Below are 12,177 nucleotides of genomic sequence, written 5' to 3' on the forward strand. Positions count from 1 at the left end.
ACAAAGGAGAAAAATCAGCCGGGCGTGGTGGCGCACGCCTTTAGTCCCAGTACTCGGGAGGCAGAGGCAGGCGGATCGCTGTGAGTTCGAGGCCAGCCTGGTCTACAAAGTGAGTCCAGGATGGCCAAGGCTACACAGAGAAACCCTGTCTCGAAAAACCAAACCAAACAAAACAAAACAAAAGAGAAAAATCAGATTATATTAATGCCAAAAACAAAATTCAACAATCATTTATAATTTTCTTTTTAAAATAAAAAAAACTCAGGAAAAGTAGAAATACAGGAAACTTCCTCAGTGCGTGCAGTTGAGCTGACAACTTGAGTTCTGTACCGGGGACCTACATGAGAAAAGAGGACAGATCTCCATAAGTTGTCCTCTGACCTGTACGCATGCCCCATCCACTTAAAGGCCAGTGATTGTGGCACACACCTTTAATCCTAGCACTCTGTGAGTTCAGGGGCTACACAGAGAAACCCTCTCTTGAGAACACAAACAAACTGGTGCAGGCTGGAGAGATGTCTCAGGTTAAGAGCAACTGACCGCTCTCCTAGTGGACCCGGGTTCCATCCCCAGCACCCTCATGGCAGCTCACAGGTATTTGTAACTCTAGTCCAAGGAGATCTGACATCCTCTTCTGGTCTCCCAGGGCACTGCACTCTCACTGTGCACAGGCAAAAACAACAAAACCCATACACATAAAATTTAAGAAATAAACTACAAAAGCCACTCTGGTGCCTGAGATGTGGGGTGAGTGCTCTGAATGCCTGGGAAAGTGAACAAAGCATACTAGAGGCTTCTAGAAAGCTACAAGCAGAGCTCAAAGGGCAATTCTAGTGAAAGTTCATTTTAAAAAGCTAGCCTGGCAGTAGTGACACTGGCTTTTAAACTCAGAGACAGGCAGAGACAGTGAGATCTCTGAGCCCAAGGCCAGCCTGGTCTACAGAGTGAATTTCAGAAAAAAAAGAAAGTTAAAAATGCTAATAGAAATGCATGCAACAGTCGGGCGTGGTGGCACACGCCTTTAATCCCAGCACTCGAGAGGCAGAGGCAGGCGGATCGCTGTGAGTTCGAGGCCAGCCTGGTCTACAAAGTGAGTCCAGGATGGCCAAGGCTACACAGAGAACCCTGTTCTCGAAAAACCAAAAAAAAAAAAAGAAAGAAAGAAAGAAAGAAAGAAAGAAAGAAAGAAAGAAAAGAAAAGAAATTCAACTAGAAAAGACTGGGGGCATATGGTTTCAAGTGGAAAGAGAACCTTATTGGGAATTGGATTGGAAGCCACTTGTATTCCATTCTGGCAAATAATTTATAGTGTATATTCTAATAACTTTGATAAGACTGAATTTAGAAGTTGTCTTAGGGTTTTATGCTGTGAAGAGACATCATGACCAAGGTGATTCTTTTTTTTTTTTTTTTTAAGATTTATTTATTATAAGCCGGGCGTGGTGGCGTGCGCCTTTAATCCCAGCACTCGGGAGGCAGAGGCAGGCGGATCGCGTGAGTTCGAGGCCAGCCTGGTCTACAAGTGAGTCCAGGATGGCAAGGCTACACAGAGAACCCTGTCTCAAAAAAAAAAAAAAAAAAAAAAGATTTATTTATTATTTACACAGTAGTCTGCCCACACGTGTGCCTGCCCACCACAAGAAGGCACCAGATCTCATTACAGGTGGTTGTAAACCACCATGTGGTTTCTGGGAATTGAACTCGGGACCTTCGGAAGAGCAGATGGTGCTCTTAACCTCTAAGCCATCTCTCCAGCCCTTATTTTTTTTTTTTGGACAGGGTTTTCTCTGTGTAGCCTTGGCTGTCCTGGACTCCCTTTGTAGACCAGGCTGCCTCCCAGATTGCTGGGATTAAAGACGTGTGCCGCTAGGCCCGGCAAGGCAACTTTTTTTTTTTTTTTTTTGTGGTATACATGGATTTTTTATTTCCTCAACAAAAATTCATATACACACATTAAAATTAGGTTGTCTGTTCTATTTACCCAAGGATCTTTAATTTTTAAAAAATATCAATTATATTCTTGTTCTTACTTAAAATTTTTTGAACATTTTTTTGTTTGTTTGTTTTTTGTTTTATTTATTCTTGTTACATCTCAATGGTTATCCCATCCCTTGTATCCTCCCATTCCTCCCTCCCCCCTCATTTTCCCCTTATTCCCCTCCCCTATGGACTGTTCCTGAGGGGGATTACCTCCCCTGTATATTCTCATAGGGTATCAAGTCTCTTCTTGGTAACCTGCTATCCTTCCTCTGAGTACCACCAGGTCTCCCCCTCCAGGGGACATGGTCAAATGTGAGGCACCAGAGTACGTGAGAAAGTCATACCCCACTCTCCACTCAACTGTAGAGAATGTTCTGACCGTTGGCTAGATCTGCGAAGGGGTTTAAAGTTTACCGCCTGAAGGCAACTCTTATAAAGGAAAACATTTCATGTGGCAGGCTTACAGTTTTTATCAGAGTCTTATTATCATGGCGGGAAACATCATGCAGGCAGATGTGGTGCTGGAGAAGCTGAGAGTTTGATCGAAAGGCAGCCAGGAGACTAGACTCCCCACTGGGCGGAGCCAGAGCATAGAAGCCTGCCTGCACAGTGAAGCACTTCCTCCAATGCCACACCTACTTCAATAAGACCACACCTCCTCATAGTGCCACTCCCTATGACCAAGCATTCAAACACATGAATCTATGCGGGGCAAACCTGTGCAAACCACCACAGAAGTAATGGACGAATTACTTTTGTGGAGAAAACTTGAAGACACCCTATTGTTTAGGTTGCAGCATGATTATTGCTGAGTGCTGGTAGCTAGAATCTACAGAGATCAAAAAGTAGAGTGGAAAGGTTTGAGACATTTCCCCTTAATAGAAGCATCTGAAAAGCTGGGGCCAAGGAAAGAGATTGCTGAAGAGATTACACCATTCAAAAGGAGCCAAACAAGGCCGGGCATGGTGGCACACGCCTGTTATCCCAGCCCTCGGAGGCAGAGGCAGGCGGATCTCTGTGAGCCTGGTCTACAAAGGGAATCTAGAACAGCCTGGGCTACACAGAGAACCCCCGTCTCGAAAAAAACAGAAAAGGAGCCGGGTGTGGTGGTGCACGCCTTTAATCCTGGCACTCGGAGGCAGAGGCAGATGGGTTGCTGTGAGTTCGAGGCCAGCCTGGTCTGCAGAAAGAGTCCAGGACAGCCAAGGCTACCCAGAGAGACCCTGTCTTGAAAAACCGAAAAAGAAAGAAAAAAAGGAAAACCAGAAAAGGAGGAGGAAGAGGAGGAGGAGGAGGAGGAGGAGGAGGAGGAGGAAGAAGAGAAGAGAAGACGAAGAAAAGAAGAAGAAAGAAGAAGAAGAAGAAGAAAGAAAGAAAGAAGAAAGAAAGAAGAAGAAGAGAGGAGACGAAGAGAAGAAGAAAAGAGAAGAAGAGAGAGAAGAAGAAGAAGAAGAAGAAGAAGAAGAAGAAGAAGAAGAAGAAGAAGAAGAAGCTGCCAAAGGCTTTGAGCTGAGTCAGTGGGTAGCATGCCTGGTGGAAGGAATCTCTAGAATCAGAGAGAATCCACCCACACAAATCAACTGTAAAGGCTTTTGTAGGACTTTTCCTGTAAAACGTGTTCCAGGGTGACCTGCTCGCAATGATGAGCCTTGAAAACATTTTTTTTTCTGGAATTCATTTTGCTGCACTCAACCTTTTGGACACTCAGAGATCACTACAGGCATGGTCCAAGTGAGTTGGGCTCCAGCTGAAGGCATCCCTGGCATCATCCACATGCTGTTTTTACTGAGAGCGCAAGAGTTACAAGGGCCCTGGAGACACAAAGGAGAGCAAGTCAGAATCAGGCCATCCTCTGATGATGTGTAACGCTGTGAGAATAGAACCTAAGCTGCAGAGGCGACCCTGGGACGTGAGTGAGCTCAGAGGTGTATAACGTGCCTCTGCCTTGTTTTTCTCAGGTGTTGGTCACAGCAATGGTAAAACTGACCAATAATCACTTAGCAAATCCAAGTGCAGTGGTGCACGCCTGTAATCCCAGCACTCCAGGAGGCAGATGCAGGTAGATCCCTGTGAGTTTGAGGCTAGCCTGGTCTGCCAAGGCTGCAGAGAAACCCTGTCTCAAAAAAAAAACAAAACAAAAACAAAGAAAGAAAAAGAAAAACAAAACAAAAAAAACCCCCCAGTTAGCAAAACGTACGCCACACTGTGTGACCCAGGACCTTGAAAAAGTAATCTTCCTCCACCCAGAGTTTTGTTTTTGTCTGATTCTTTTGAAAATAAGGTAGCCCAGGCTGGCCTTGACTCTCTGAGGTCTATCTGCCTCCACCTCCAAAATGCCGAGATTAAAGGTGCAGGTCATGATCAATTATTGTGCTTTGCTTTGATCTTACACACTAAGATCAAAGAAAATGCCAGCCACGGTGGCACATGCCTTTAATCCCAGCACTCAGGAGGCAGAGGCAGAGGCAGGTGGATCGATGTGAGTTCGAGGCCAGCCTGGTCTACAAAGTGAGTCTAGGACAGCCAAGGCTACACAGAGGAACCCTGTCTCGAAAAACAAAAAACAAACAAACAAACAAACAAAAAAATCAAAGAAAGTATCCCAGGTGCAAGTGAGGAACATGAACAAGACTGCTACAGATGATGCAGTTGAGCAAAAACTAAGAAGAGCATTTAGTGTGGGCCACGGGCTTGACAGAGAGCACCTTAAACCCTATGTTGTGTACCCATCTACCAGAGATGCAAGTTGACTGCCCTGTGAACACACAGGGTTATTTACTCAGACAGCCAGCTGGTAACCATCTGGTAGCACACTGTTAGTTGGGAGGGAATCCCAGCTGGGCAGGTTCTGGGTGGTACATGAGCAACTGGTTCTCAAAACACTTTTTTCTTTTTTTTTTTCTTTTCTTTTTTTTTAAGATTTACTTATTTTTATGTATACAGTGCTCTGCCTGCATGTATACCTGCACACCAGAGGACGGCATTAGATTATATTATAGATGGTTGTGAGCCACCCTATGGTTGCTGGGAATTGAACTCAGGGCCTCTGGAGGGGCAATCAGGGCTCTTAACCTCTGAGCCATCTCTCCAGCCTGGTTCTCAAACTCTTTGAGTTTTTGTCCTCATGAGGAAGGAGACAGCAAGTCCTGCTGGGGTCTTTTGCAGTGTCTAAAACCCAAACAGGATGGGGAGGGGCCTGGCTCTGTTAAACCTGTACACCTCCCGGGCTGTGATTCTGGTCTCTACAAATCTAGCCAAGGTGGGGCCCCAGGCACTGGGCAGGCTACTGACCCGAGGGACTGTACCTTGGGGTGATCTCCTCTGTCCCACTCTTACTACCGCCTTCTCCTCTGTCTCCCCACCATCCAGGCCTCTGTGTACTGTGTGGCTGCAGTTCTGTGGACAGCAGCCAAGTTCAGCGTACCCCGAGACCACAAACTGGCCCTACCACGCAGGCTCAAAACACTCCTTCTGGACATGGCCAGACGCCATGCCTCGGAGCGGCCGTCTGCAGCTGAGGCCATCAAGGTAACTGCACCATGGTCTGGCCTAGTCACAGCCTCAAGGGTTGGGGGCGGGGACAGTCGGGAGTTCATCACCATGGCCTTTGACACTGAAGTTAATGTTAAGCACAGTTTACTACAGAATTCCTCTATGTTGAAGCATGTTAAGGACATGGCTGACATACTTGCCTCTCCCCTGAACCTTCAGGATAGAGCTTTCCCTTCTCCTTCACTATATAATCTGGACATTTTGGTGCTATTGCTTCACCCCCCACCCCCCTCCCCTCTCTCATCTCCCTCCCCCTCATCTCCCCCCCACTTCCCCTCACATGGCAGCCAAAGGCTACTTCCAATGAACCTACATTTATATATTTCAACTTGCCTTACATAAAAACAATCCAAGTAGCCTGGCATTGGGGGCGCACTCCTTTAATCCCAGCACTTGGGAGGCACTTGGGAGGCACTTGGGAGTTCGAGGCCAGCCTGGTCTACAAAGTGAGTCCAAGACAGCCAAGGCTACACAAAGAAACCTTGTCTCAAAAACACCAACCTCCCCCCTTCCAAAAAAAAAAAAAAAAACATTCCAACGGTCCTCATTTTTTAATTAGAGGAAAAGGGAGGAATGTTAGGATTCCACTTCAGTCTGCCTACCTGTGATGTCATTGCCTGCCTGCCATAGGGGTGTGGCCCTATCCAAGATTATAAAAGGCCAAATCCTCTTCCTGGCTCTCTCTCCTACCTCTCTCTTTATTCATCTCTCTCTCTATCTCTCTGTCTCTGTCTCTGTCTCTCTCTCTCTCTGGGGTATCCCTCCTCCCCCTTTCCTTCTCTCTCCATGCTCATTTAATAAACTCCTCATCTAATTTTAAAAAAAAGAAAAGGAGGGGGGAAAAAAGAATTGCCACATCTTTTTTGTTTTGTTTTGTTTTTTGTTTTTTTGAGACAGGGTTTCTCTGTGTAGCTTTGCTATCCTGGACTCGCTTTGTAGACCAGGCTGGCCTCAAACTCACAGCGATCTGCCTGCCTCTGCCTCCCACCAGGCTGCCCAGGACCAAGATTATGCAGAAAAGCACAAGTGTCTCAGTCACAAACCATGCCTGGAATATCAGAAGTGGGGCGGGCTCAGCAGAGCTGATGGCTGCTCTGCTCTGTGGGACTGGCCTGGAGGGATGTCTCCTTCATTTCAGGTGTGCAGCAGCTACCTCCTTCAGCGAGGCATGGACAGCAGCAAGATTCTAGCCCACCTGAGGGCATCCACCTGCAAGGCAAGACGATGCTCCCCAAAATTCACAAGGACTCCTTCATGATGCCACTTGCACCCATGGCACCCTGCTTGTCTCCTGCTGCATGGTAGACTTACTGGGAATTTAGGAAAGAGGCAGTGGCTAGCTGCGTTCCCAGCAGCCTCTGCTTAGGGGTGCTGCCAGCCACTGACAGTGCAGGCACTTCATCCTGGAAGACTGCCCTTTTTGTGCCCCCACCACACACACACACACACACACACTGCAACCTTTACATGGGAACCTGCTAACCTCTAGCTGGGTGAAGGATCCAGAAGATGGGGGGTCCCACCCTGAGGACTATGGGTAATAGTGGGCAGGGACACTGGGGTGTCTGGCAGGCTTTGGGGATTGGGTCTCCACAATCATCACGTCCCCTAGAAACCCATCATGGCTTCACAGAAAGGGCCTCCATGGCTCTGAGTCTCAGTGTGCCTGCTCTCCCAAACCACAGAAAGATCTGGAAGCTGTGTCTGGTGGCTGTAGAACGCACAGCCATACTATACCTCCTCAGCCCCAGTTGGCCCTAACTGACCACTTATGACCTTCCACCCCAGGTTCACCCAGAGGAAGAGACCATTGGTCTCCAAAATACTTTCTCAGTGGTTGAACTGAAACCTCCCGTGGCACCTGCTCCTGAGAGCAGTCCAGGTGGGTCTACCCAAGCCTGCCTTCTCATCGTCCCCGGGACGCCTTAACCACAGCTGACCCCATCCTTCATCCTAAATCTGCCCTCAGTGGACACTTGCAGCACATTTTACCCATACGGCAGGATGATTAGGTCAAAGCATGTGATCTGTCCTTGGCCTGAGCCTTGTCCTTCCCTCACTGAGGACTCTGCCACCTGCAGGTGTGCTCTGTGCAGCCAGTCCTAACCTTCCTTTGCCAGTCCACATCATCGTCTGTAAGCCAGTCCTCCTACTGTCTGGCTTCTCTCTCCAGGGAGAACACACACACACACACACACACACACACACACACACACACACACACACCTTAGCAGCGTCTCAGCCTCCTGGCTAATGGCTCTGTCTCCTCACAATAGCTCTTCCCAAGGCACTGTCACACACACACCTTTAGGCCCCTGGGCTAAGCTTGACATAGAACAGTCTGGGGCATCTATGGTGCCCACCTGTGGGACCTTAAGTGTGGGGGTCATTCAAAGGTATCTGTTGACCGCCCCTCCCGCTGCTCCTTCTCCTGTCCCCCAACTACCTGCTGTCCCTAGGCTTCCTGCAGGTCAGCAATGATACCAAGCTTGTCGCTGTCCCAGGGCCTGTGCCTGGTCTACCCCCCTGCTGCAAAGAAGCCTACGAACTGCCAGCAGCCTTCACCTCTGAGGCCACGTACTTTAAGCCCATCGTCCTGGCTCAGGACACAGGTGTTGTCAGGTAAGTGTCCCTGCTCCCAGCTTCCAGCGGCCCCAGGCACAGGGGGCCACCCTCCTGAGTTTTCATCTCTCTCAACAGAGACCAGCTTATTTTGTCCTCAGAGTCAAATGAGAAGCCAGAGGAGGGAAGTACCCAGTTGGACAGGGAGGGAACAAGAAAACAGGCAGTCCAGGAGCTTGTTGAGGACATTGACCTGATGACATCTGACCAGCTGCCACCTGCTCCAGAGCTACGGGGAGCAACTCCAGACCCTGCTGGTGACTCAGTGCCCCAGAGCTCAGCCAAGGAGTGCTCCTGCCTGCATGCCCCTGCTCTGACCACCCAGCAGAAAGGAGCATCAGGGACACCCAGCTCTCTCACTTCTTCCCTGCCCCCTGAGCACAGGCCAGAAGGTCAGGGACCACTAGGCACTGCCCTGCCCCCAGGGTCCACCTCAGCCAGCCAAGGCCCTCATCACCCATGTAAGCCACCCAGGGGCAAGGCTGCTGCAAGTATAGGCAGCCCTAGGGGCCAAGATGGTCATCCCGAGAAGCCTCGGCCAGCAGACCGCAAGCTCTGTCCATCCAGTGTGGATGCCTCATCCCCGCCCAAGATGACAGCCTGCCCCTCACTGCAGGAAGCCATGCGCCTCATCCAGGAGGAATTTGCCTTCGATGGCTACATGGACAACGGGCTAGAGGCGCTAATCATGGGTATGAAAGCCACAGGGGCCACCCTGGAAGCCCAAGGCAAGGGAGAGGTGGAGGGAGGCAGACCCAGTCCAGGGAGCATTCATATGAAGGGGACGCAAGGGTCCACACATCTGTCCTGCTGAGGTCAGTCAGGACAAACAAGGGCAGCTTCCAGCTTACTTCATGCAGGTAGAGAGCTTTGGAGTCCATACCCTTCCACCCCTGAAGCCCTGAGACCACCTCCCAGTGACCCAGTGCAAGGGGACTAGAAGGCCTCCCGTGGGTAACCTGATTGCCCCATCCTTTGTAAACCAGGGGAGTATATTTATGCCTTGAAAGACCTCACCTTTGCCACCTTCTGTGGTGCCATATCTGAGAAGTTCTGTGACCTGTACTGGGACGAGCAGTTGCTGAAGAGCCTCTTCAAGGTGGTCAATGGGCCAGCCTCACCATCCGAAAGGTAAGCATCTGGGCCCAGGCTTCCCCTTCCAGAGCTCTGGGTAGACCAAGCCACTTTCATTCCCTCTGGCAGCCCCAGCACAGGCTGGGGCAGCTCCATAGTGCTGCTGGTGATTGTTGCTGCTTGGGGGACAGGCACAGGAAGGGGAGGAGCCACGTGACTGGCAGTTCTACTGCCCCCCCCCCCCCCCGACAGGGTCTCTTTGTGTTAACCTTGGCTGTCCTGGACTCATTTTGTAGATCAGGCTAGCCTTAAACTCACAGTGATCCGCCTGCCTTTGCTTCTCAAGTGCTGAGATTAAAGGTGTATGCCACCATGCCCGCCTGAAGATCTACCTTTTTTGGTTTGGTTTGGTTTGGTTTTTTGGTTTTTTGGTTTTTCGAGACAGAGTCTCTCTGTGTTAGCCTTGGCTGTCCTGGACTCGCTTTGTAGACCTGAATGGCTTCAAACTCACAGTGATCCACCTGCCTCTGCCTCCTGAGTGCTAGGATTAAAGGCGTGAGCCACCACACCCGGCTGCAACTCTACCTTTTAACAGTAACAATTATAATAGGCAGCAGGCGTGGTGGCACACGCCTTTAATCCCAGCACTTGGAAGGCAGAGGCAGGCAGATTGCTATGAGTTCGAGGCCAGCCTGGTCTACAAAAGTGAGGCCAGGACTGCTACACAAAGAAACCCTGTCTCAAAGCACCCGCCCCCCAAAAATTGCAATAGGCAGACAGGCATGGTAGTATATATTTGTAATTCTAGTACTTGGAAGACAGAGACAGGAGTATTAGCATCTTTTAAGGCCAGTATGGTTTACATATTGAGTTCCAGGTCAGCCATGGCCATATTGTTTAAAAACCAAAATCAAATAACTACAGACAAGTACACTTTGCCTATCCTGCACCCAACCCAACAGCATTTCCACAGCTCTGAGCAGGGTCTCTTTATTACACCCACCTCTTTCAAGTGGGGCACTGTAGAACCACTACCTGGGGGCGCTCTGACACTGGCGAGATGACAGGGTCCCATCCTACCCAAAGTGCTCAAGTGATGCTCCATGCTGGGACCTCTCTGCACAGGTCCCAGGCCTCATCCTAATGTGTGTGGGAGAGGGTGGGGAGGGAGTGGTGGGGGTGTTGATTGATGTTCTCATTGCCAGTACTTCCGAGGAGCCTGGATCCCAGCCAGAACATTCCCCCAGCAGATGCTCAGTGTCCGGCAAAAGGCCCTCATTGCACGGACTCGGTAAGAGACATAGCCTGCATCATGAGGTCAGGCAAGATTTATTCTCAGTGGGGTCCCCTGGACAGCTGCAGGAAGGCTTCTGTTGTCAAGGACAGCCCTGTGCCAGGAGACATCTAAGACGCACAGACATTAGGGCACAGGCTACCAGGGGACAGTTTCCCATCCTGTCATTAGCCAAGTGATGTTGGTTCTTCATGTCTCCTCTGAAAGTAGAAGCCACTTAAATACCAGAGCTGGCTTTTCAGATTGTGAGCCTGAAGCCCACATCAACTTAAAACTCAAAAAGCTGAGCCTGGTGGTACACGCCTTTAATCCCAGCACTCGGAAGGCAGAGGCAAGATGATCTCTGTGAGTTCGAGGCCAGCCTGGTCTACATAATAAGCTCTAGGACAGCTAGGACTAAATAGAGAGACCTTGTGTCCAAAAACAAAAATACAAAAACCTCAGCACGCGCTTTAAGGAAAAGAGGCCAGCCAGCCATGTGGGGGTCTCTAGGGATGAGTGTAGGGCTGTGATCACCTGGGTCTGTCTACTGACTATGATAAGATCATGGTAGTAGCTTCATCCGTACTTAAGTAAATCAAAGAGCAGGTGATCATGTCTTGGGCACGAAGTCTGGCTCCTGATGGCCAAGGAGCCAGAAGGCTGCTGGCACAGAGAGAAGCTTCTGGTGTTGAATGAATTCCAAGTACCTTTACAGGTCTGTATGTGGAATGTGTGTGTATGACTGAGCTAGGTTTGATCGTCAAGTGCTCCAGAAGAGCAGATGGGGCCAGAGAGAACAGGTCCTGGCTGGGATCAGTTCTGGGAGAGAAAAGAAGAGTCCAGGTCCCAGAGAAGTTTGAAGTAGGGTGAGTGCCTGGGGGAGCTGGTCCTGGCTATGCCTGTCTCTTCACAAGCACCTCAGTGTGCCCCCAAGTCCCCTTTCAGTTCCACCTAGTGCAACAGCCATGGCTAGCCAGGATCCTTCATGAGGGTGTTTGGGTTTCCTCCACAGCTGAAGGTGGAGGTGAAAGTGCCACCCACTGACCATTATCTTTCCTTCAAGGCAAGGAGAAGCAAGCCACGACTTGGGGCAGTGGGGGGCCCTGCTCGCCCACAGCGCTATCAGATATAGACTCTGACACGCTCTCTCAGGGAAATTTCGAGGTTGGATTTCGATCTCAGAAGTCAATAAAAGCCACAAGAGAGCAGCAACCGGAGGCTGAAGTGGATGGACAGCCAGGCCTAAGCCAGGAGGCAACCAGCACTGCCTCAGACACAGTGGCCCAGCTGGCTAGGTCTGAGGATGGGTGGTCCAGCTGTGTCCCCAGGTGCGGCTGATTTCCAGAACTGCAGCCCCGGCTGGTCCAGTGCCTTCTATGAAGCTGACTGCTTTGGAGCTGACGTCTACAACTACGTGAAGGATCTGGAGAGGCAGAAGGCTAATGGGCACACAGAACTGGAAGGCCAGAGTCCAGTGAGTCCAGGGAATCCACCCACTGGCAGATTGGGAGGGCATCAGTGGCCTTAGCAGCACCAATGGCAATGATGCTTTTGCTCAGGCGAGGCATGCAGGCCATCTAAGCCTGATGACAGTACTCTGAGAACACCCTCCCCAGGCTGTGTTCGTTCTCAGTATGCTACCATTCTGGTGGCTCAACTTCCTTTATCCTATG

The 12,177-nt window shown here is 50.0% G+C and overlaps 1 protein-coding gene across 1 annotated transcript in view; it reads left to right on the top strand.

The window, feature by feature from the left end:
- Kndc1 (kinase non-catalytic C-lobe domain containing 1) overlaps positions 1-12,177 on the top strand; it is a 53,670-nt gene that overhangs the window by 23,752 nt on the left and 17,741 nt on the right. Inside the window, 9 exon segments of the mRNA XM_051145553.1 lie at positions 5,350-5,508; positions 6,671-6,748; positions 7,321-7,414; positions 7,992-8,154; positions 8,233-8,846; positions 9,141-9,285; positions 10,434-10,519; positions 11,568-11,809; positions 11,811-11,978. Coding sequence (XP_051001510.1) covers positions 5,350-5,508; positions 6,671-6,748; positions 7,321-7,414; positions 7,992-8,154; positions 8,233-8,846; positions 9,141-9,285; positions 10,434-10,519; positions 11,568-11,809; positions 11,811-11,978 — 1,749 coding nt within the window.

Source organism: Acomys russatus, chromosome 5 (assembly GCF_903995435.1).
Source record: "Acomys russatus chromosome 5, mAcoRus1.1, whole genome shotgun sequence".
In the NCBI taxonomy this organism is placed as follows: domain Eukaryota; kingdom Metazoa; phylum Chordata; class Mammalia; order Rodentia; family Muridae; genus Acomys; species Acomys russatus.